We start from the raw sequence: 22,698 nt of genomic DNA, 5'->3' as shown, positions 1-22,698 counted from the left end.
AGTAAAAAAAACAGCTCCAATTCTTTTTGATCTTCTGATATTTATTCTGATTTACAAGCGTATAAACACATCATAATATCGCACTTGAGGATTTAAATTTGTCGTACTACTTTGTCAGTAATCGCTACTCTTCTAGAGCCTAATAATGCCTAAGAACCATACAAATAAAATAAATTAACCCCGAGCCTCCTCGCGCAAACAAAAATTGCCTACAAAAACAAAGATGCCGTAGAGAACAAAAACGCATTAGCTCTCTGTGTGGACAAAAAGCTCTGTGTCGGAATGTGCAAGACTAGATTAGTTTGAAAAACCAAAGAATGCATAAACGTGGAAATGCCCAAGAATTCCAAACACGATAAACCTTTACCCACTGTTATATTGCCTAAAAGAAAGACTAAACTCGCCGGAAAAAAAAGCTTCCCCGTCACTTCCGGCTTCGCACTAGAATGACCATCACAAAACGGGCAATCTTCTCGTATGTCATGAACATTAGCGCTGCTGTCAGCACCGTCTGCAAAAGTTTCGCCTCCAAGCCGCGAAACAAACCGACGGTGCCCTGTTTTTTCAGGATAATCAACAACATCTGCACCATATCGGCGTCCGGTGGAATATCCACATTTTTATCCGAATTGCCGTGCCGCAGCTTGGTCTGAATCAGCTGCAACGGATAGGTAAGCACAGTGGCTATTGCTTTCGCCACCGCACCGATAGCGAAATACGATGCACTGGAAGCCAACTTTACATCCGGAATTAGCCGCCGTTTGAGAGCTTCATACACCATAAACTGAATGGCTGGATTTATCACCAGCAGCAGGGACGGGATCGAACCGGCCCATAAACCCTTAACGCCTTCGGTTCGTCCGATGTAGATTAATCCATCCAGCAGGTTATCGTAATGCATCGTGTTGTCCTGGACCCGGTGCTCCAAGCCTTTCATCTTCAACCGGGTGTTAACCACCCAGCAGGGGGTGGTCGTAAACACGTTCACAACGCCTGCCAACGAACCCAGCACCAGATCTGCAAGTGCCGATTGACTACCCCCGTTCGCAGCTCCCCGAATCGCCTTCAGAGTGTGGAACGTGTAAAAGTAGACAAAATTGGAGACACATAGGCTTTGCAGGACCGGGCCGATGCCACGATAAAGCGTTCGGAAGCCCTCCTCAGCCACGAGCTGCTTCAGCATAGCCCACGTGCTCAGCGCTTTTCGTCTCTCCGGTGCTTCCACTGTAAGCAAAATAGACAAAAATCAGTCGCCTTTCGTTTGAGCTTAGTTTTCAGTATACCGAAACAGTGAATATAAAAAAAAGCCTAAAATTATAATGCCTTTTTCAAAGTAAAAATTCGGAACATTACGGTCAGAATATTGTAGAGTTCATACAATCAAAATTGAAACAGTAGGATTAAAGGATTAAATTATGCCATTATGCCTAGGATTAAAGCTATTAAATTATGCCATGTTTAAATCTCATTGAATTCCTGACCTAGAAGTGGTCTATGGACACTACCCTGAATCATGAATATAAATTAGAAACGAAATTTTTATAGGCATAGGTATTACGATTTGTTATCATGCTACCTATTACAGTTACCATTCATAAGATAAGCTGCAGCGTAAAGATCAAAGTTTAATCAAACAGTATTTTGATCAAATGTTCGATAAAATTGAAACGTTATCATATTTAATGGTACGGTGCACATTAAACTTTGAATCCAAACACGCAACAAGACGTGTTGGTATAAAAAATTAATCATGCTTGACTTCTCCTGAACATGATGCACTCGTACGAAGGCACTTAACATTCCACAAGCGATACTTACACTGCAGTCTAGAGCGCACCGTATCCAGCGGATAGAATGCAGACATAGCAACTACACTTCCCTGTAATAAGAAAATGCAAACAATTAGCTAACAACTCATGCTATATTGAATCGTTTAGACTTACCGTGGCCCCCGAAACGGCATGCACCCACGATAGATAGCTAAAGACTTCGTTCAGCGGTTTCGATTGAGCCATTGTGTCTCGAATCTACTCGTTTAATCAAAACTGTACGAATAATTCTTACTCAAATGGGCGCAGCTCGCGGTAAGGGAAACTATCCAACGATGATGATCAATTCCTTCAATTCCACTTCAGAAGTGCTTTATCACTGCTGCAAATTTTTCAGGTTTGCACGCTAGCGAAGAGTGAGCTCCGTATTTTTTGTGTCCAGTCCGCAGCCGAACAATTACGCATACATACGCCGCCTGAATTAACAAGCCGTTTTGAATGCTTGAGCGAACAAATGAAATTGGCGTTTACATGTTCCTGTTTACAAGCATTCTCGATCTCAACAAACGAATACACAACTATAAGGATCACACTGAGATTTTACAGGACGCACAGTTCACGAAAGTTCAACAAAAATCCATTTTTTACGTTTAGATTTTCACTGAAAACAACCGACCCGAAAGAAAACCTAATGACAAAGTTGCCAGATTTCAGCTTTTTTGCCTTTTGTGACTTGCGTTACAACAAGCACTGATAAAAATCTAGGTACGAATACGAAATTCTATGTACACGATTACTCAGGGCTGTACGGAACCACTGACATAACGCACGTAAAAGCAACTTAAAAACAACAGTGAATATCTTATCGCCTGTCAGTTCCTAAAATGATTTATCCAGTTTTTTACGCTCCATCAGATCGCACCTCCCAGATCGATCACGTACTAATTGACGGTCGGCCCTTTTCGGATGTTAAATACTGATGTTAGTTTTTTTTTCGGAAACCAAACATCGACTCGGACTATTATCTCGTAATTTGGAAGCTTCGTGCACGTTTGTCGAACAAAACAGAGTCCGGACGATGCGTTTCAACAAGCAGCGATTGAAAGCTGACGGCGTGGCAGAAGAAAACACTAGAGAGCTGGTTCAACGTATAGCCACAGACAGACGTCCAAGCAAGAACAACATTGATCAAAACTTCCGTGTAAATTTTCAAACTAAATTGCGTTATAAATCACTCGTACACTAGCGCCGCCTGGTGACCTTATTGCTACAATACATTTTTTTTTCGCTGGTGCACGAGGCTGGCGGTACTGGTAGCGCTATCTGGTTTAGCATTGGCCAAAATCTGCAAAAGTATCGATACTCGAGCATCGATAATTTTTTTCTGGTTGCATCGATACCAGGTTGATATTGAACGCGGAGCATCGATATCAGCTGTATCGATATTCTACCTGCTACTTAAAACAGGTGAAAAGCGGCAGTTTTTTTTATCTTCATTACGGTCAATCAGAGATGGCAGATGGTTTTGAAAAAGTTTGCAACTGCACGAAAAACTGACAAAACCTGCTTGGAATTTAAAAAAAATCTGGCCGTGATTTGAGTCTGCATTAATCTGCAAAGATTTTGAAAAAGTCTGCGCAAGTATAAAAAAACTCTGAAAAAAGCACAGAAATTATGGAAAAACTGCAATTATTTGCGAATCAAAAATCTGAGTTTTGCAGACAAATCTGCACATTTGGTATCCCTGCGGTCAATAGACCTAATGGGACCACGGTGGGAATTATATGTCACATACAAATCAGTGCAATAGCATAAGCGCGTCTGCGGCCTGATTTGAAATTTCGGGCAGCACAAAAGCTCTGGCGTTTTATTCTTTATTGTCTGCCTTTCTGCAAAAAAAAAAATGTGACGAGTCCCTGCAGTGTTGAGGAGATGATTTATTGAAGAAAGAAGATACAGTTTAACAATGTTAAGAAATTTTTAAATAGGGAACAAGAAACATTCTGCAGTGCTTCAAAACGGTACAAGACATCGACCTAATTTAAGTTAAGCTTCCGTTTTATGTTTAGAGTTATCCGTTTTACAAACAAATCACAATTTCTGGTGAAAATGTTGCATTTTTTCTTTAAACTGATCACTCTTATATTCAAACATAGCAAAAAGATTTTAGAACGGTTTTCTTAGTAATCTTTTCAACTCAATTTAGTCATATTTTTCGCGTTTTCATAAAAATTTGAGACGAAACCTCCGCATAAAAAGACTGCTGTATAATTATTGGAATACTAAGCCATTCACCACAAAATGCTTGTCAGGTGAGTAACGCGGCGATTCCTAGGGAACCTATACATTAGAGAAATGACAAGACACTCACCGTTAAGGCAACTGTCAACATCAAAACGGGCGAGTTGTTTCATTTTGCATTGCCGTTATCCGTTTTGATGTTGACAGTTGCCTTAACGGTGAGTGTCTTGTCATTTCTCTAATGTATAGGTTCCCTAGCGATTCCGGTTTTGCTCTGCATAGACAGTATTGTCAATTGCGAAACAGTTTTTCTCGCAAGACGCATGAAAACCATCTTAGAAGTGCGCGGGTATATGCAATCTGTTGGTGACTTTCACAAAAAGAGTTAAATTCCCGCGCAGCTTGTTTAAGACATTCAGGCAATTGGTCGTATCCATAAATTCTCCGATTTTATAGTTTCCCTTCAGTATCGAAAAAATATCGGGGCGAAAGTATCGATCCAGCTTAATATCAGCGTCAGTAGCATCGATAAAAAATACCGTTATCAAGGACCCACGGTATCGATACCGAAGGTATCGATACGGTATCGGCCAATGACACTGGTTACGGATTGCTACTACAAAAAACTTTACACAGGTTTGGAACTCAGCTTGGACATCTGTCTGCGGTATAGCTTATCAAAAACCAGTGGAAGACATGAATGGGCTGTGGAGTTGTATTCACGGTACCATTAAAATGACTGCGAGAGGTGCAAGGTACGACGCGTGGACGGCGGCGTAACGGCTGGTTTGGTGCTGAGTACCAGAGAGTGACGGGCGAAATACTCACTGCGGCTACGCGTTGGAACAGGGAGAGAAACAAGGAGGCAAGAGCTGCCGAGAATAGAGTTCACCATCGGGAGAAGTGCTCGCCAACTCAGGAGAAAACTTTGCTAGAAACGACGTGCGAAGCTTCTATAGAACAGTTAACAGTGTCAGAAGCAGGAATTTCCCTATACCGGTGATGTGTATTGACCCTGCGACAGATCCTCGATAAGTTCCGGAAGTGCAACTTGCAGACTCACCTTCTGTTGGTAGATTCCAGGGCGGCATACGACTCAGTAAAAAGAAACGAGCTGTAACAGATTATGCTGGAACACGGTTTTCCGACAAAACTGATTAAGCTGAGTCGTAAGATGCTGGGGGAAATCATGCGTGCGGATAGCTGGCGAGACATCATTCGCGTTCGTAAAGTTAGATGGACTGAAGCAGGGGGATGGCCATGGGCGCAACTACGGGATGGGGGGCTAGGGGGGGGCTTCAGCCCCTCTAGAAAATGTTTAGTCTCCCCTAGAATTTCCCAGAGAATGATTGTATTCAATATAAATATATTTCATACTATCCATCAGAGCATCATAATAAACACAAATTGAGATGTCGTCATTCATTGGCTAAGAACTGGTTCTGCACCCATGATCCTCTTACTCATCTTACCAGTCAGATAAGAGCTGTAGTAACTCGTGCTGTATCAAGAAGTTGTCGCCATTTTACTCGGTTTTGGGCTTTGTAGTTTTTTGTATTAAAGTAGTCATGTCCGATCAGCACTGCGATTGGTGCGTACGTATGTAATGTCTGAGAAGAACGGGCCGTCGATGAGAACGTGGTCAATTGTTTTGCTGTACGTTTGTCGAGGAAAGAAGGGACTTTGGACTGCCAGTCCGCGGGAAGCTGCGAAGTTGGTGCATAGCTGGCCGTTGTCGTTCATCACGGTGTACAGGCTGTGCGGGCCGATCACCGGTTTATATAAGTCTTTCCTTCCGTTCATGTTCCTAATGACAATCTTGATGTCTCTACGCGAGCAGCTATCGTAAAGTTTCTCCAGTTGTGCGTAGAACGTTTCTTTCTCTGCATCAGGTCTTCCTTCGTGAGGGCAGTGCACATTGGGAATAGTGTAGTTGTAGAACCAGCCTTTTATTCTCAACAAACATAACCTGTCGCTGATTGCCTGCCACTTCATCATACGACTCTGCATCCTACACAGCACTATAAAACCGCTACCAAGCTCATTGGTTGTGCCACCGCTTTGGTGGTACTGTGCCTTGCGGTCATAAATCCCCCGCACCTTTCACTTTTCCCGTACTCCTTTCAGGCAAAGCTCCTGGAACGCAACGATGTCGAAGTGGCGGGATTCTAGCTGATCCAGCAGAATCCAGTCGACATCCGGGGCGTTGAGCGATCTACTGTTACATGTACCAAGCTTCTAATCGTCGTCCTTATTTCGTCGGCTGGGTCATTGCCTATTGTTCCGGTGCGTTTTGAATTCTTGATTCTTTGTAGTATTTTTAGTAGGGCTGCGATGACTAGTCTCGCGACGGGGCTGCCGCCATAGGTGTAGCTGGCGAGACACCGCATTTCATAGTTCAGCCGTTCGGTTCGGATCAGTCGCTGTTTGAGCCTGTGGGGTTCAGACAAGCTGCTCTCTAAAGAGAACAACTACCCCTTTCCTGTCAGCATACGACCAAGTTCCCACCGGTTCACCGGTTTTCCCTTGGTTGCTCGTATCACAGTCGGTAACACGTGGAGGTAGGAATAGGGCATTATGCCTTGAACCACACTGGGGTCTATTTTATTCCAGCTAGTACGGGTGTGCTGTTAAAAAGCACTGCCCAGCCATTTACCAAACCTGGCTCTCCTCAATATCAAATCAGTGTTGCTGAAAGAGGTTGGCGTTGACGTTGTGTTCAAGATATTCAGTACATCTTCGGAGATTCTATCCCGAAGGGTTTTTTTCTGTTGTTACGACACTATTTTAAGCGTTATTAAATAAGCATATTAAAACTCCTTTTTCTGTTTTTTAAAATTACATACATGAAAACTAGCCCCCCCTAGAAATTTTCCTTAGTTGCGCCCATGGGGATGGCCTCTCCAAGTTACTTTTTACCATCTCCCTTCAAAGTGCAGTACGAAGAGCAAACCGTTGCACGAAATTCCACATGCTCCTTGGTTTTGCGGGCGACATTGATTTCATCGGTATCGACTTATAGTCCTTTCAAGAGGAAAGCGGCGGGGTACATGGTGGCAAAGAGCGAGAAAGTTCCGCGGTGCTGATGTGGAGATTGATGGGGAACGATTTGAAGTGGTTGATGAATTCGTTCATCTTGGTACGCTTGTGACATGTGACAACAACATGAGCCGAGAAGTGACACGACGTATTGCAGCTACGAACTGATCCTCCCGGTGGCATTCTACGGACATGAAGCATGGACGCTGAAGAAAGCTAATCGACGAAAGCGTCTTGCGATCAATACTTGGTGGTAAATTGTAAGATGGAGTTTGGCCCAGGTGTATGAATCACGAGTTGTACCAGGCCTGCCTGCCTGCAAATTTTCGACAGTGTAAACTGAAATGACAAAACAGAATTTCACTGTCTCAAGTTGAAACGACCTTCAATTCCACCGGTGTCAATTTTCAATGAAAATGCGGTCATTGAAAGAAATGAGACGCCTGATTTAGTATCGAAATAATTTGATTTGAGCCAATCCATTACATGAAGTCGATGAACTATATAAGCAGCTACATCCTCAACCAAATAAACACTAAAGTAACACTGCGTGTTCGAAATCACAAAAATGCTGCTAGCCAACAATCACTGTCAATTGTTTGGAGCTAAAAGTCTCTTTTATTTTCAGCTCGTTCGTTGACAATTGGAATTCAAAGATTTCATTTTCAACTGAAAATACTACTCATGACAGTGACCAACGCTGGTACCAGGTATACAAACATGCTGATAAATTGAAGGTAAAACAACATGATAGGCTTCATTGGACTGGACATGTAGCTAGAATGTCTGACAAGAGAACTGCTGAAACTCGCTTCCGCAGAGAACCAGGAGAGGCCCTTGACTCTGTGGTAGGCCTCGCACTCGGTGGGTGCGCGCGGTGGATGAAGATGCACAATATGCTGGTGTACGAGATGACTGGAAAACCTAAGACAGAAGAAGCTGGCCATCTATAGTTCGTTCGGCCCCAGACCGGTGAACGATCCGTCGGCCAACAAAGCAAAGTAAGTTAGCTGTTATACCGAAATAATATTTATTGAGCATATAAACTTATTCAACTTGTTCATGTCGACAATCTGTAGATTCTCCTAAAAATATTGGTCCCTATTACAGAAGACGAGGCCAGCAGCAGTCACTGACGAGCGAGAAAAATTTTGTATTAGGGAACGCGAGTGAAACTTGGCAGGTTACAGCTGAGTGACAGATAAGCCACTCGTCCAAAATCCATCCGACTCGCCATCTGCAATAACTAAATTGGTCAGATGAGTAATGCGCCGCTCGTCTCATCTCCTGTAATAGGGGCCATTAAAAAGTCCGCCGAAAAATTACTTTATTTTACGACCTGATCGCCAAATTACTTCCAGTTTCACACTATAAAAAATCGACACGTTACTACCAGGTGAATTCCATTTACATCTGTGCTAATAGAGCTTTTTTTTAAGGGGTGGGGGGGGATTTGTTAGTAGCTTAAGTATTTATGATAAATATTAGTAAATAATGAGTATGTGTGTCCAATCACAAATGATGACTTCTCAACACTGTCGGAAATTTGTAATTTTAATTGTTAGGATTTGTTTGCTTTCGCAATTAGGACTTATCATTCGTAGGGATTTAAACCTACTTGTCAGAAAAGGGGAAGTAAACTTACAACTACTTAATTGCTAACTTATTGGCTATAAAGAGAGCTTATCGTAGCAATAGAGGATTGCAACGATTTTTGTCGAAAATTGTTAATAATTTTATTTGACCTAGCTTCTAATGGTTCAACACCAGTAAGTCTATGTAATTCGAGTGTACCAAACCAAGAAGGACGCTTCAAAATCATTTTCAGAATTTTATTCTGAATCCTTTAGAGCGTTTTCTTCCTTGTTGAACAGGCTAATAGAGCTTTCTGACAGCTCAGTCACGCACACTAAACTCGGATTGTTTGCCTCATAAATGACTCTTGCTTAACTCTACCGGGGTTAAGCAAATCGAAAAATATAGTCTTTTTTGAGTTGCTCGGTACTGGAAATCAAATACTTATTTTGTAGGATACTATCCGTAAACAAATCACATAATTCGCATAGGAATAAATTAAGTTTCAAGTCAGTGAAAGAAAATGAAAATTCCGCAATCAATGCAGGCATTTTGACAGCACATTGCTGGCCTCATTTTCAATCCGACTTATACGGTGTAAAGTGCACAATTGGAGAGGTCTATAGATGAAACATTTCATATCTACATATTCATATATCTACACTTGCGATTCAGTTTACAACACAAAATCAAGTGTAAAGGTTTGGTATGCCATGCATACGGAAATCAATCTCGTTTTACTCAGATTTCAATACTAGAACACGTCAAATGCCGAAACACATCAAAATACCGTGGATTCCAATAAAAATCGATATGGATCGATATGATATAATGATTGGATTCGTTTATTCTTATGTAAAGAGCATTTGGGGTGGGCGTACGATTTATTTTCAGTGTATTATTTTCCACACTTTGTATCTTTTTTTCTGGCAACTTTGCTGAAACTTCATCGCCGTACCGCTGTGCTGATAACTTTGACAACTGATTATTTTTCTTTGAAATGTGACTGTGTTTTGAACAGGGCAGACGATAAAAGTATTGGGAATTAATCGTATCTTGTATTTTTTTTTTCCAAAATATGAACAAAGTTTCGCTCAATGGAATACTTTTAAGCGCAACCTTCCGGAATACACGATCGTTCAGTATCGGGAGATGGTACTGTTCCAGTACAAGCACCACGCAAAGCCAATTTTTGTCTTATGGTTAGTACACAATTTTTATTTTGTAGAGAATTTTAACCTAATATATAACAACCCAGATAAAGATCCAGGCCCGGCCTTCATTCGGCAAGATGTACAAAAGCTGCTTCGCTCTATGACCCGGCTGGAGCTGGACAAAGTTTTCCGCAAGCGTGCCGTCAAGAACAACACTGTTGAGTATCGCTTCATGACGGACGAACAGTTACGCGAGGAGGTGAAAAAATCGATCGGCCGGGCTGAAAAATTATTACAGATGCCACCCATTGTGGCCGCAATGAAAGAAAATCCTCAAGTGATATCGCGTGATCCAGCGTTGTCCGGGTTTTCCGACACCAAGATGGTATTCACTGACATCAGCTTTGGGCTGCGCAACAACAAGCGAACTATTGTAGAACGGCTTACAGACGGAACACTGCAGGAGGCTTCGTATGAGACCAAAAAGCGTTTGAATCAAATTTACTTTCCACTGAAAGGACGAAAAATTCGAACGCCTAAAATGTTCGACAGTGCGGAATTGAATAAGATACTAGACTCCGGGGAGTACGAGTTTGTACTGAATAAGGCATGCGTGCAGTTTGAGCCTTTCGAGAAGGAATATCATGATATAACCAGTGCTGTGTTCCAGCACGTGAATGAAAACAAGGCATTTGATGTGCTAAGATCTACCCGACATTTTGGACCGATGTGCTTTTTCTTGGTGTGGCAACGCTTGGTGGACGACTTACTTTTGGATATGATTAAGAGGAACTATATGAGGAATGCTGTCGAGTTGGTATTCCTGCACTGCACACTTCACGATGTTTCAGTCGACGCTGAGGGTTCAGAGCAGCTGAAGGAGCACATTCTCAGTACGGAGGCACCGATAATTGAATCTAATAAGCGAACGGTGCAAGAATTGGAACAGGATGAGAAATTTTTATCATTGGTAGAACGATTTGTGCTGCAACATTGCGTTAAAAAGGTGCAACTTAATCTGGCCATTGCTGCTAACCGGGAGATGATCAATGATCGAATTAAACTTGCCGAAGGCATTCGGAAAATGCATGGTGAAAGATAGAATAATTTTATTAAAATAGTAGTTATAGATTCTAATAAATTCAGCTACTTTGGCGAATTGAAATGTTTTTTCTTTACCCTGGAGGCCATCCCAATTGTCTACCGCCGATCACATGCAGATGCAGATGGTAAACAGATTGACAGCCGTGCTCGCCATTGTTAACTACCAGCCGGAAACCCTGTGGAGCTCTGTCCTTGCCTAACTGTCCAGCGATACGCATTAGATGGCCAAACGTAGTCACGTCTGCTTCGGTTCCATCTTCCAGTTTTGGAATGCGTCGTTTCGGTATCACCAAGAAATGGACCGGACCTTGGGGTGAAACATCGTTGAAGGCCAAACATTCGCTGTCCTCGTAGATGATGTCTGCCGGAATTTGCTTCTGAATGATTTTATCGAAAATTGTGTCCGCTCCCGGTACCGGTAGTTTCGGGTTGCTGGTACTCAAATAGCAAGGATGCACCACTAGCGGTAGTAGTTTTTGTTTAAAGCTTCCAACGGAAGCTAGGATACGGTTCATTTCGGCTTCCGGCGCTAACCCCAATGTTTGTTACTGACAAAAACAAAAAACACTTTGTTAATGTTATGATTCAGTGTATCAATTCACCTCGCTTTTATAAACCGTGATATTCGGATTCACCCCGATATATATATACACCGAACAAGATCTCAGAAGTAAACGAAAGTTCCAAGAGTAAACACGTGTTTTCTTTGTGTATCACGCTGGATATAACAGATTGACGACGAGGATGGCGCAGCAGGCCAATCCACAACTTGCTGAAGGTGCTCCGCCACCAAATTTTCATATCGATGCGTTCGACCGGAAGAAAATTCGGTGGAATAGATGGGTAGAGAGGTTAGAAACGGCGTTTGCTATTTACGGTATCGGCATCGCCGAATTGCGTCGTAATTTTTTGCTACACTTGATGGGACCGGACACCTACGAGATTGCTTGCGATAAAGTGGCTCCGCAAAGTCCACGTACAATGACGTACCAAGCGATTATCGATGTTTTGGAAGGACACTTTAATCCGCAGCCTCTCGAAATTAGCGAAAACTTCCGTTTCAAATGTCGAAAACAGGGCGACAAAAATGCCAGCTCGCCGGATGAGACCATCGACGAATACCTCACTGCACTGAGGAGAATTGCAGTGACATGCAATTTTGGTAATTATTTGGAGACCGCTTTGAGAAATCAGCTCGTTTTTGGAATGAAGAGTAACGACATACGAGCACGACTGCTAGAGCGACGACAGTTGACACTGGCTGATGCAAGGGATGTCGCAGTAGGTATGGAATTGTCACTCAAAGGTGGAGCTGAAATAGAAGGAGCCTATGCCAAACAGGAAGTACATGCTTTACATAACCAACAAGGTAAGGCTAAACATAAGAAAGTGGGTGGATCAAGCCAGTCTAGTGGCAAACCCGCTTCTGATTTACAATGCTACCGTTGCGGTGACAAATCGCACGTAGCTAAAAAGTGCCGGCATTTGAACACAGTGTGTTCTTATTGCAAAATTAAAGGCCATCTAGAACGAGTGTGCATGAAAAAAACTGCTGCGAATAGAGGTGAATCTAGCCGACAGGGTTCAAAACTAAGTACGGTGAAAGCCAGTCACATTGACGTACGCGAAGGTCGTGATGCCAAAAAGGCCAGTAGCGGTGACGTTATAGTAGGAGAAATATGTACGGTTGACTCTCGACCATCAGATGCAAAAATGTGGTTGCCAGTAAATGTTTGCGGTGTGAGTCTTCGCTTCGAAGTCGACACAGGTAGTCCCGTTAGCATAATTAATACCCAATACTACGATAAACACTTCCGGAATATTAAATTGCGAAACAGTGACTTGAATCTGGTTAGTTACTGCAACACAGATATACAAATCAAGGGAGTGTTGGATGCTGACGTGGAATGTAACGGAACGAAAGAGCGTTTGCCTTTGTATGTAGTAAATTCGGGAAAACATCCCCTGCTAGGCCGAGAGTGGCTTAAAGTATTAGCGGTGGACTGGAGTTCTATTTTGCAAACTTCAGGGACAGTTCACGCGATTAATCCACTCAACATTTCCAACGCCTTGAATGAGCTTTTCGCAACGTATACAAGAGTGTTCGACGATTCGATTGGAAAGATTTCTTCAGTGCAAGCGCGCCTTACATTGAAACCAAATGCAACTCCGGTTTTCTTGCGAGCTCGAAAAGTTCCGTTCAATTTAAAAAATGCGATTGACAATGAGTTAGATAAGTTAGTTACTGAAGGGGTACTAACGAAAGTCGATAACAGTAGCTGGGCAACTCCGATTGTTCCCGTTAAAAAATCCGATAACAGAATTAGGATCTGCGGGGATTATAAACAAACGGTCAATCCCAACTTAAAAGTGGATCAGCATCCACTGCCAACAGTAGATGAGTTGTTCGCGTCGTTGGCAGGAGGTGATAAGTTCTCTAAAATTGATCTGGTACAAGCGTATCTCCAACTTGAAGTGGCCCCAGAAGATAGAGAGATACTGACGTTAAATACACACCGTGGGTTGTACCGACCGAATCGTCTTATGTACGGTATCGCATCCGCTCCTGCGATTTGGCAACGCCAGATTGAAATCATTTTACAAGGAATCGACGGTGTAAGTGTGTTTTTGGATGATATTAAAATAACGGGCCCCAATGACGTTCATTTGAGTCGGCTTGAAGAAGTCTTGCGTAGACTGGATCAGTACAACATTCGGGTTAATAGAGCGAAGTGCGAATTTTTGACGAACAAAATTGAATATTGCGGATATCTGATCGATCGAGAAGGTATTCATAAGGTACAGAAAAAGATGGATGCCATTCAGTTTATGCCGCGACCGAAGAATAAAGATGAGGTGCGGTCGTTTGTCGGCTTCATCAATTACTACGGTCGCTTTTTCGATAATTTAAGTACCATGCTTTACCCGCTGAACAATTTGCTCAAAGATACGGTCGAGTTTAAATGGACAAAAGAATGTGAGCATTCGTTTTACACGGTCAAACAACAAATGCAGTCGGACAGATGCTTGGTGCATTATTCGCCAGAGTTACCCCTACTCCTGGCTACAGATGCTTCACCTTACGGTGTAGGGGCTGTTTTAAGTCATGTCTATCCAGATGGTTCCGAACGCCCAATACAATTCGCGTCACAGACGCTTAATGCTACACAACAAAAGTACATGCAAGTAGACAAGGAGGCTTACGCTATTATATTCGGTGTAAAAAAGTACTTTCAATATTTGTACGGACGGAGATTTATACTGGTTACGGACAATCATGCGGTTACGAAGATCTTTAGCGAACACAAGGGCCTTCCCGTGATGTCTGCATTGAGGATGCAGCATTATGCTACTTATTTACAATCTTTTGATTACGAGATACGGTTCCGGAAGTCTACCGATCACGCGAATGCCGATGCGATGTCAAGAATCCCAGTGAAGCTATGTGGTTCAGAAAACATTATCGAGGAATCGGACGTGGTAGAGATGAACCAAATCGATACCCTTCCGGTGACAGCAGAGCAGTTGTCGCAAGCTACTAGTGAGGACAAAAATATTCAAACGTTGCTCCAAGGTCTGCGGTATGGACAAGCAGTTGATGGGAAAGATCGGTTTGGCATCGATCAAACGGAATTTACGATTCAAAATGGATGCTTGTTGAGAGGAATTCGCGTGTACGTTCCGGTTAAGCTTCGTGAGCGTGTTCTTGCAGAGCTCCATTCTACCCATTTCGGTATAACGCGTACCAAATCTCTTGCCCGAGGTGTCTGCTGGTGGATGGGGATAGATCGGGAGATCGAGGAACTGATCTCAAACTGTGCGGAGTGTCAATCCATTCGATCAGAGCCGACGAAAGTTTTACCTCACCCTTGGGAACCAGCAACTGAACCGTTCCAGAGGGTGCATGCAGATTTTGCCGGACCATTTCAGGATACTTATTTCTTCATAATGGTCGATGCTTATACAAAATGGCCCGAGATTCGAGTGTGCAAATCAATCACAGCTGAGCATACGGAGAGAATGTGTCGGGAGATTTTTAGCCGATTCGGAATTCCGGCCGTGTTCGTGAGTGATCACGGAACCCAGTTTACGGCGGAATCGTTTCAAAGATTCTTGAAGCTCAACGGAATAACACACAAGATGGGTGCACCTTACCACCCCGCGACTAACGGTCAAGCCGAAAGGTACGTACAAACGTTTAAGCAGAAGCTCAAAGCAATACGTTGTCCGAAATCGAAACTAGATGTCGAAATTGCCAATATTCTAATGACATACCGAAAGATGATTCATCCGTCAACCGGACGATCACCCTCTATGATGGTGTTCGGGAGACAGATTAAGTCCCGATTGGACCTAATGCTACCTACAAATTCAGTGAGAAGACCAGCTAACCCCGTTAACCGAGTGTTCTTAGATGGTGATAAAGTGCGTGTCCGCGATTTTCTGTCGGCAAACAAGTGGCAGTTCGGACAGGTCGTTTCAAAGCTGGGCAAAATGCGATATTCGATTCGCTTGGATGACGGAAGGCTGTGGGAAAGGCATGTGGATCACATGTGTGGCGTTGGATCGAATTTGGATTCGTCATCAAGAGCAGGTTCGAAAGAGATGGCTCCAGAGTTTGCGACTCCTATTGTAACAACAGCATCCAGTGGCGACAACCGCAGTTGCGAGGTTCAACCGGTAGTTGGTACATCCTTCACATCAGAATCTCAAGCACCCCCGCCTGTTCAACCCGTGGCGAACGGCGGTCAGCAAGCTGTAGTATCGGAAGGCGCACGAATGGGGAACGTTGAGCCAGTTCAACCAGTACGTCGTTCGAACAGAGTAGTGAAGCCACCATGTAGACTGAATCTCTAATTTTTTTTGCAATGTAAATTTTAATTAAAAAGGGGGAGAGTTGTTATGATTCAGTGTATCAATTCACCTCGCTTTTATAAACCGTGATATTCGGATTCACCCCGATATATATATACACCGAACAAGATCTCAGAAGTAAACGAAAGTTCCAAGAGTAAACACGTGTTTTCTTTGTGTATCACGCTGGATATAACAGTTAAACTGCGAACAGAGATGCCAGTAGCGCATTGAGTAAAAAATCAAAGGCTGGAAATGTTTGTACATCCAGAAAAAATCTAAAAAAAAATAATTAAGACCGATAGATAAGTGACCATTGAAATGCATTGAAAAATTAAAATTGCATGAAATTCGGATTATGTATGTATATTGTGACAACAGCAATTTGAATTTTTGATAGTCTATAAATAACTCCGGAGTGATTCGCGATTAGGGCTCAACTAACAAAATGTAAACAAATGGTTTTATTACACTATTGGTTTCGAAAAGACTTACGAAATTCATGGCAAGAATCCTTTCTTTTGTATAAATCGATAAAATTATTTAAATCAAGCTTTTAGTGAAGGGTGATAAAGCAGTTTACCCAAAACAAAAGATACTTTGGAACTAGGCCCTTTACATTGTTTTGAAGCAACGGGCTTATTTGCGAAATATTTCGTAAACAGGCGACAGTAAAGGGCGGATCAACTTTTGCTTTCAAAATAAAGGCGCATTTCAACGGGCGCAACTGGAGAAAAAATAAAAACAAGGCGAAAGAAAGATGGGCGAATCTCGTTGTCAGAATGCTTTAAGGCTCAATAGAAAAAGGTTAGAAGAAAAGTGCAGATTTAAGCCATAAATGCACAAATTTGATGTAGTATTTTTAGGAAACTGTAAGCCAGGTATATTTTCTGTCGATTTTCGGTATTGATGTTAATGTTAGTCACTTCCTTTGAAATTACGATTTGAAAATGTACTTGCAAATTTTCAAACTGATATTCCCCAATGTTTATCTTTTGCCAGTTGCGCCCTTATCGCAAATCACTCCGGAACTGACAATAATGTATATATTTATTAAAACATCGGGATAAAATTTCGATGGCCAAATATGACGAAGCGAAAACTAAAATTGCCGAGTGTTTATGCGGTTTATGCAGATTGAATATTCTTTGATTTTCAAATTACAATTAAAAATGTGGCATCCCTGACTGTAACGCTCCTTCATGATAACGCTATTAGCGTTACTAAACAAATCACACACCGTCCATCGACGCGGTATCGAAAATTTAACAAACAAAACAAATTTTTACAGTTCGCGATTTCAATGGCTGCGAACGGAAAGCGTGCTAAAATGGAGGGCGCAAGCAGCAATTCACTGCCGGCTAAAAAAGGTAAAATAGATACCCGTAATTACTACGCAAAAGCGTACAATGATTCGTATAAGAAGCCTTACCTAAAGCCGGGTCAGCGTGGGTTTATGGTAACCTGCAACATGCGAGGAAAAGATTGTCTCCGGGATAGCTACCGACTTTTGAATGAATATGCTGACGAAATGTATGGAAAACTGGACGCTGGAAACGACGCCAAGGAAGCTTCTAACAGTGAAGATGAGGAAGACATTTCGGTTCTGGTTGAAAAACAGGCTGAAGCCGCGCGCAAGGAAAAACGAGTATTCCGATTCCAGTCCGTTGATACGGGATTAAACAATTGCTACTTTATCTCAACCATTTTGGACAACCCGAAAGAGTTAGCGCTGAAGATTTTAAACGATTTAGCCAAAACCAGGAAGCTAAAAAGTCGCTTCATCTTACGTCTAATGCCAATTGAGGTGGTTACCAAAGCTAACTTGAAAGACATCATCGACGGTGCGGGTGGGCTATTCGATAAATATTTTCTGGGTGAACCGAAAACCTTCGCCATCATGTTCAATCATCGACACAACAATTCCCTAGACAGGTCTAAGGTAATAAATGAACTGGCCGGACTCATCAATTCCAAAAATATGTGCCATAAAGCAAATCTGAAGCAACCCGAGCTGGCGGTTATCGTAGAGGTCATCAAAGGGCTTTGTCTGATCAGCGTATTGCCGCAGTACTACGAACTAAGGAAGTACAATCTGGCAGAAATTTGCGGTCAGAAGACCGAGAGTGAGGGATCTTCATCGAATGCTCCTCAGGTAGCAGTGGAGGAAAAAGAAGAAAAGCAGTGTGAAAAACCAGAAGTTGTTCATACGGTAGAGGCCGTTACAGAAACATCCCTGGAGGAAGTGAAGTCGTCAAGCGGTTCTCAACCAGTAGAGGGAGAGAAAACTACAGAAACCCAGGAGGAATCAGTCGAAGGAAAAGACGACAAAATCGTTGAATGACATGTTATTTCATTTTTAAAACTTGCTTTCTTGTTACTGATTAGAGACAAAACTAAAAAATAAATGATTTTGTAAGAACTATTTACATGGATTGTGTTTTGAGTCATTTTAAATCAGAATAAATCAATGTTTGGGTTTTTTACCGCCGCTTCCGCCATGGCCCTCAATCGCCGTACTACACTTTGAGCTTGTGGTTTGTATTTCCGTCAGCGGAGGGGCACTCGCGACAGGAGCGGAACTGCTGGTTCGTTTGCGTCTATTAGGTGACTTCGTGGGAGAATGTTGCTTCAGACATTCGACGTCATTGAAGATCACCTGGGCTCCTCCCCCCGTGGTGGGAATAACATCTCCCTTGAAGATCTTTGTCTCAACTTCGCCCTCGGTGTCAGCTTCCTGCGAAATCAAACAATACTTGGAGGCCTTTGCGTTCGTGACGTCCCGGGCGTCACTCAATTTAGTGACCGACTTTCGATCACTATAGTAGGGCTGGAATATCGTTCCCAAAGGAACGGGATTTGCCGCTCTATGCTCTAGCCAGCGCTCTCCGGTAGACCGAGAACGACGGTGGCGCGGATTCGCCACAGCAACTCCCTGTATTTAGAGAATACAAAATTTAATTTAAAAAAATGCTAAGCTCAAACGCAATAAAATGCCTACCCTAGCTGATCGTGGCATCGGTGCAACTCCATTCGCTCTAATCGGTCCAGCTGGCCTGCTGCTAACCGGTGTCGCAAGTTCATCCACACTGTTCGATCGACCCACCTTCTTCAGTGGTGTATCGCCTTTGATTATTTCCGAAACCAACCGTAACCGTTCATCCTTCTCTCGCATTTCCTCCTTCAATTTGTTCTTCTGTTCCTGCAGTTTCAATTCCAGTTCTCGACTCATTTTCGATTCGACAGCCATTTTTGAGCTGTACTTTTTCGCCTGGCGTTCACTTTCGACTTTCAGTTGATTCAGTTTCTGTGTTTTCTGGCTAACCTGTAGCTCCATTTCCCGCAACTGTTCCTCTAAAGCCCGATTGCGCTGATTAGATTCGTTAACCAGGCCCTCGAAATGGACAATTTTCTTCTCCAGCTCTTTTGTTTTCTGCTGGTTGTAGCTTAAGACACCCTTGATGGAAGTATTTTCCGCCTTCAATGCCACATTTTCTCGCTCTAGCTTCAACAGATTCATTCGGAACCTATCCTGCCTTGCATCGAAATCTTCACAGAGCGCTTTCCGTTTGGCGATGCGCAGCTCAAGCAGTTTTATAAGTTCTTGCAGGAGTTCCTGCGATTCCGGTCCATCCATCTTCATCTCCGGGAAGTTGGGCCCCAGGCTGTAAACCAATCCCAGATCAATCTCTATCTTATCTACTGCGTCCTGGTGTCGCTTTTCCAGGTCCTTCAAAGCCATCTTATAGATTTCGTTCGCCTTGCGACGTCCGGGTGTCAAACCGACATCAATCTTAACCGGCGTTGGGCGGGCGATCTGAACGTCCTGGGTCATTTCGGCGAATTTCATCACCTGTGGGAATGCGAAAGTTGTAAGAAAAAATACTAAGAACCGATTACACGCAAACTCGTCTATGCCATCCAAACAATAATTATAAAATTATCCTTGCATTTAAAAAAAAGTATGTTAACAACTTTTTGAGATTTCAGATGTACAAGCAACATTACTTTAATTACTGAACTCACAAAATTTAACTGAAACCCGAGAAGGTGTTGTCAACTAAGGGCATTGACGAGAAATCTCTCTAAAAAATAATAGCAACAAACCTGCGCGGTTTCATCATAATCCTCCGCTCTCGGATTAACGCACACAACCATCCGCACCTGACCCTCCCCATCGAAGTAGTTCTTGAACAGATGGGTAATTTTCGAGTCACGGTACGGCACCTTTTTGGAACTTCCCGTCATTTGATTTTCCCGCAAAATCTCCAAGCAAGTCCTCAATGTCATCAAACTGTTATTAATGTTACCGGCCTCTCGCAACCTTTGTCCGGTATTGCCCGTCCGGTTGGTGCGCTCACTGCCCGCTAGATCCACCAGCGACAGCTGGCTAATTGTAATTGCCTTCCGATCCTGCATCACGTGTTCACCCTGATTATCGACGGGAGCCTGTACCAATCGGATAGTGAAAACCGAATGCGATCGACTAGATTCCGCATTCAGAATCGTGTGACCCACACGTTTCCTCTTTTGACCAATGAGAAACACTTCCAGTGCCTCATCCATCGTTTTCACCTCGACCTCAGTAACGCCGTGCACAAACATGTTGTGATTACCATCTTCTCGCACCATTTTGCTCTGAAGCGTTCTGGAACCCGCAAAACAATAATTCAAAAAAATAATCAAAACAGTTTAAATTTTCTTACTTTTGAATAGTCGTCTCCTCCAACAGATCATAAACGCTATTGTTGTACACCTCAACGTACGTAATAAAAACCGAATAAATATTGTCCTCATCGATTCCATCGACCTCGGACGGTTCCACGGATGCTTTCGAAGCTATCTCCGGATCCGTGTCCTTCCGCTTTACCCGATGCAGCTTGGAATGCAACTCGGCCTGCCGTTCTAGCATTGCGTCCGCATCGGACAGGATATCGAACCCGTTCAATCGGTCCGGTTTAAAAATGAACTTTTTCGCTTGATAATCGGAGATGGTTCGAAACAGGGCATCTAAACATCGTGGCATTATACCCCGGTGCTGTGTGTCCCCGGTCATTGTGTATGTTTTGCCACTACCGGTTACACCGTAAGTAAACAGTAACCCATTTTTCCCCCTGATTAGTGCTTCGACCAGCGGTTGCGCAACGGTACAGTACAGTTCGTGCTGCGTCGCAGCCGGTTCGAAAACATGCCGGAACAGATACTGGGTTTCTTTTAGATTTGAAATCTTATAGTTGATTGCGATTTCAGGCGGTGTTAAGACGACCATATTGTGAGCGGCCACCCGCAGACAGGACAGATCGGATTCGCAGGGTAACGGACGGACGCGGCAGTAAACCTGGACTGGATCGCTTGGCAACCTGTTGCCAGAATTTCCACGACTTGACAGTGGCGTTGCCTTTGGGAACACCTTGATGGGAGTTTTCTGGCGCCTGCAAGCGAAATCAAGCTTTATCAAAAAGCTCACGGAAATAAGATGTTTCTACTCACATCGTCTTCATTTTCGAAGCTGTTGTAACGGGTGAGGATGTGGTACAGATTTTTCATTAAACTCAAACTTGTTGAAGCAGAAAACGGCCACAAAAACTTCACTTTGCGTAGACAATTGTTATTACATCTAGAACGATAAAAGAAAAACCGTTGTTTTAAAGTTCGTTACAAAGCTGCTACGCACACTGCTTCGATAAATGCCTGCTGGGGTGTGACGGCGAACACCAGTTGACCTAATCACTGCAGTTGAGTCGGTTGAGTCAGTGTCGTATAACAGTTGAAATTATATGGGACTATTGATATAATACGCAACATATATGATCGTTGAATCTCAGTGTGAAATTTCAATCCCCTTTTGTTGAAAATGTGCTTTGAAAAGTAATTCAATTCGGAATCGTGCGTAGGAACAAAAGTAAAAATACAGGGCTTTTTTCTTCCTTCTCATACAAAGCAAGAGAATACCGTTGCAGAAAAGACAAATACGTGTTAAGTGTTGTTAAGAATTTTATCAAGTTATATACCCTTATTATATTCCATTGAAACAAATAGTAGACGGAATTATAATTTTAGTATTTTATGCAATTTTATCTAACAGTGCATTTTTAAATGCTGAGACGTTAAAGCGTTATAAATAATAATGTATACTAAAAGCACAGACTAACAGACGTAACACTGGAATCTAGCTCCATCGTCACGAAAAAACAATCATTTCAAATTCCCGATCCAATAACAGTTTTCGCGCGCTGTCATGCAATCTCATACATATTTAGTGGTTCCCCATTTGACCCATGCCGTAACGCTAGCGCTGATGTCGAAATACATGACGCAGCGCGAACACGGCAGCAGATGGTGCTAGTGTTACTAACGAAAAATACTGGAATCGTCCGAACGATGATTTTATTGAAAATTTGTTCAAAGTGTTATGTCTGTTCTTTAATTATGATTCAGAGTTTTTCTAAATATTTTGTCATTTTTCACGATAGAGACAAGTTTTTTTCTGTGTGCGAGAAACAAAACCAAAACTGCGTACCGAGAAACAAAAACGAGAATTAAATGTATGCTTATTGCGAAAACCTTACCAATATTGCCCCTTGCATGACTATTTAGACTTCTGTGTGATAATCACTCATTGCCCAATTTCTTATTTCGCTCTATCAAACTGACACCTCGGTAGCTCAGTGGCAGTTTTTTGGGTTCATTGTTTGTTTTGTTTTTCATTTGCAACATTAAGTGTCCAGCTTTTTACGCACCATAATGGTGGTCGCTATAATGCGTGTTCGTAATATGCAAACCTCTTTGCTTACGTCAGATTTGCAATTTCTGAAAAATTGGCAACACAAATGTGGCCAGATATATTTTTCTTTGGATAAAATATATGAAGACTTCAAACTGACGTAAGCAGAGTTGTCAAAAGGGTGGGTAATTTATTACGCACTTTGCATTATAGCGTCCGCCATTATGGCTCGTAAAAA

The 22,698-nt window shown here is 42.7% G+C and overlaps 6 protein-coding genes across 7 annotated transcripts; 3 read left to right on the top strand and 3 right to left on the bottom strand.

Annotated features, from left to right (window-relative positions):
* Nucleotides 1–20: 20 nt before the first annotated feature.
* On the bottom strand, nucleotides 21–2,860 carry LOC129721733 (peroxisomal membrane protein PMP34). The gene is made up of 3 exons (XM_055674646.1): nucleotides 1,944–2,860; nucleotides 1,819–1,879; nucleotides 21–1,224 (listed from the first exon to the last, which is right to left on the bottom strand). Exons 1-3 carry the CDS (start codon nucleotides 2,013–2,015, stop codon nucleotides 425–427), a joined length of 933 nt encoding a protein of 310 aa, XP_055530621.1. The 5' UTR covers nucleotides 2,016–2,860; the 3' UTR covers nucleotides 21–424.
* Nucleotides 2,861–9,614: 6,754 nt separating this feature from the next.
* On the top strand, nucleotides 9,615–10,943 carry LOC129723572 (28S ribosomal protein S22, mitochondrial). Its single transcript, XM_055677886.1, has 2 exons — nucleotides 9,615–9,826; nucleotides 9,883–10,943. Exons 1-2 carry the CDS (start codon nucleotides 9,703–9,705, stop codon nucleotides 10,878–10,880), a joined length of 1,122 nt encoding a protein of 373 aa, XP_055533861.1. The 5' UTR covers nucleotides 9,615–9,702; the 3' UTR covers nucleotides 10,881–10,943.
* LOC129723574 (histidine triad nucleotide-binding protein 1-like) lies at nucleotides 10,864–16,346 on the bottom strand. The gene is made up of 2 exons (XM_055677888.1): nucleotides 16,232–16,346; nucleotides 10,864–11,430 (listed from the first exon to the last, which is right to left on the bottom strand). Exon 2 carries the CDS (start codon nucleotides 11,395–11,397, stop codon nucleotides 10,954–10,956), a length of 444 nt encoding a protein of 147 aa, XP_055533863.1. The 5' UTR covers nucleotides 11,398–11,430; nucleotides 16,232–16,346; the 3' UTR covers nucleotides 10,864–10,953.
* LOC129719573 (uncharacterized protein K02A2.6-like) lies at nucleotides 11,627–15,739 on the top strand. Its single transcript, XM_055670966.1, has one exon. The coding sequence runs from the start codon at nucleotides 11,627–11,629 to the stop codon at nucleotides 15,737–15,739; it is 4,113 nt and encodes a 1,370-aa protein (XP_055526941.1).
* Nucleotides 15,989–18,165, top strand: LOC129723573 (THUMP domain-containing protein 1 homolog). Its single transcript, XM_055677887.1, has 2 exons — nucleotides 15,989–16,096; nucleotides 17,028–18,165. Exon 2 carries the CDS (start codon nucleotides 17,040–17,042, stop codon nucleotides 18,078–18,080), a length of 1,041 nt encoding a protein of 346 aa, XP_055533862.1. The 5' UTR covers nucleotides 15,989–16,096; nucleotides 17,028–17,039; the 3' UTR covers nucleotides 18,081–18,165.
* LOC129723571 (kinesin-like protein KIF23) lies at nucleotides 18,069–21,440 on the bottom strand. Of its 2 annotated transcripts, XM_055677885.1 has the most exons (6): nucleotides 21,411–21,440; nucleotides 21,227–21,353; nucleotides 20,443–21,168; nucleotides 19,844–20,384; nucleotides 18,738–19,589; nucleotides 18,069–18,671 (listed from the first exon to the last, which is right to left on the bottom strand). In XM_055677885.1, the coding sequence occupies exons 2-6, from the start codon at nucleotides 21,235–21,237 to the stop codon at nucleotides 18,204–18,206; spliced, it is 2,598 nt and encodes an 865-aa protein (XP_055533860.1). In that variant the 5' UTR covers nucleotides 21,238–21,353; nucleotides 21,411–21,440; the 3' UTR covers nucleotides 18,069–18,203. The 2 variants fall into 2 exon arrangements, with proteins under 2 accessions (XP_055533860.1, XP_055533859.1); XM_055677884.1 differs by having other exon boundaries at nucleotides 21,227–21,437.
* Between the last annotated feature and the right edge of the window lie 1,258 nt (nucleotides 21,441–22,698).

This window comes from Wyeomyia smithii, chromosome 2 (genome assembly GCF_029784165.1).
Source record: "Wyeomyia smithii strain HCP4-BCI-WySm-NY-G18 chromosome 2, ASM2978416v1, whole genome shotgun sequence".
Classification (NCBI taxonomy): Eukaryota; Metazoa; Arthropoda; class Insecta; order Diptera; family Culicidae; genus Wyeomyia; species Wyeomyia smithii.
This window is presented reverse-complemented; position numbering and strand designations above follow the sequence as displayed.

What these genes read in the sequence shown, in the direction of transcription:
- LOC129721733 (XM_055674646.1), bottom strand. Translation starts at nt 2,015, where the DNA reads ATGGCTCAATCGAAACCGCTGAACGAAGTCTTTAGCTATCTATCGTGG. An exon ending in ATGCCGTTTCGGGGGCCACG is followed by an intron (nt 1,880 to 1,943) that starts GTAAGTCTAAAC and finishes TTCTTATTACAG; the next exon opens with GGAAGTGTAGTTGCTATGTC. An exon ending in GGTGCGCTCTAGACTGCAGT is followed by an intron (nt 1,225 to 1,818) that starts GTAAGTATCGCT and finishes TTTTGCTTACAG; the next exon opens with TGGAAGCACCGGAGAGACGA.
- LOC129723572 (XM_055677886.1), top strand. Translation starts at nt 9,703, where the DNA reads ATGAACAAAGTTTCGCTCAATGGAATACTTTTAAGCGCAACCTTCCGG. An exon ending in AAGCCAATTTTTGTCTTATG is followed by an intron (nt 9,827 to 9,882) that starts GTTAGTACACAA and finishes ATAACAACCCAG; the next exon opens with ATAAAGATCCAGGCCCGGCC.
- LOC129723574 (XM_055677888.1), bottom strand. Translation starts at nt 11,397, where the DNA reads ATGAACCGTATCCTAGCTTCCGTTGGAAGCTTTAAACAAAAACTACTA.
- LOC129719573 (XM_055670966.1), top strand. Translation starts at nt 11,627, where the DNA reads ATGGCGCAGCAGGCCAATCCACAACTTGCTGAAGGTGCTCCGCCACCA.
- LOC129723573 (XM_055677887.1), top strand. Translation starts at nt 17,040, where the DNA reads ATGGCTGCGAACGGAAAGCGTGCTAAAATGGAGGGCGCAAGCAGCAAT.
- LOC129723571 (XM_055677885.1), bottom strand. An exon ending in GAGGAGACGACTATTCAAAA is followed by an intron (nt 20,385 to 20,442) that starts GTAAGAAAATTT and finishes TGCGGGTTCCAG; the next exon opens with AACGCTTCAGAGCAAAATGG. An exon ending in ATTATGATGAAACCGCGCAG is followed by an intron (nt 19,590 to 19,843) that starts GTTTGTTGCTAT and finishes GCATTCCCACAG; the next exon opens with GTGATGAAATTCGCCGAAAT.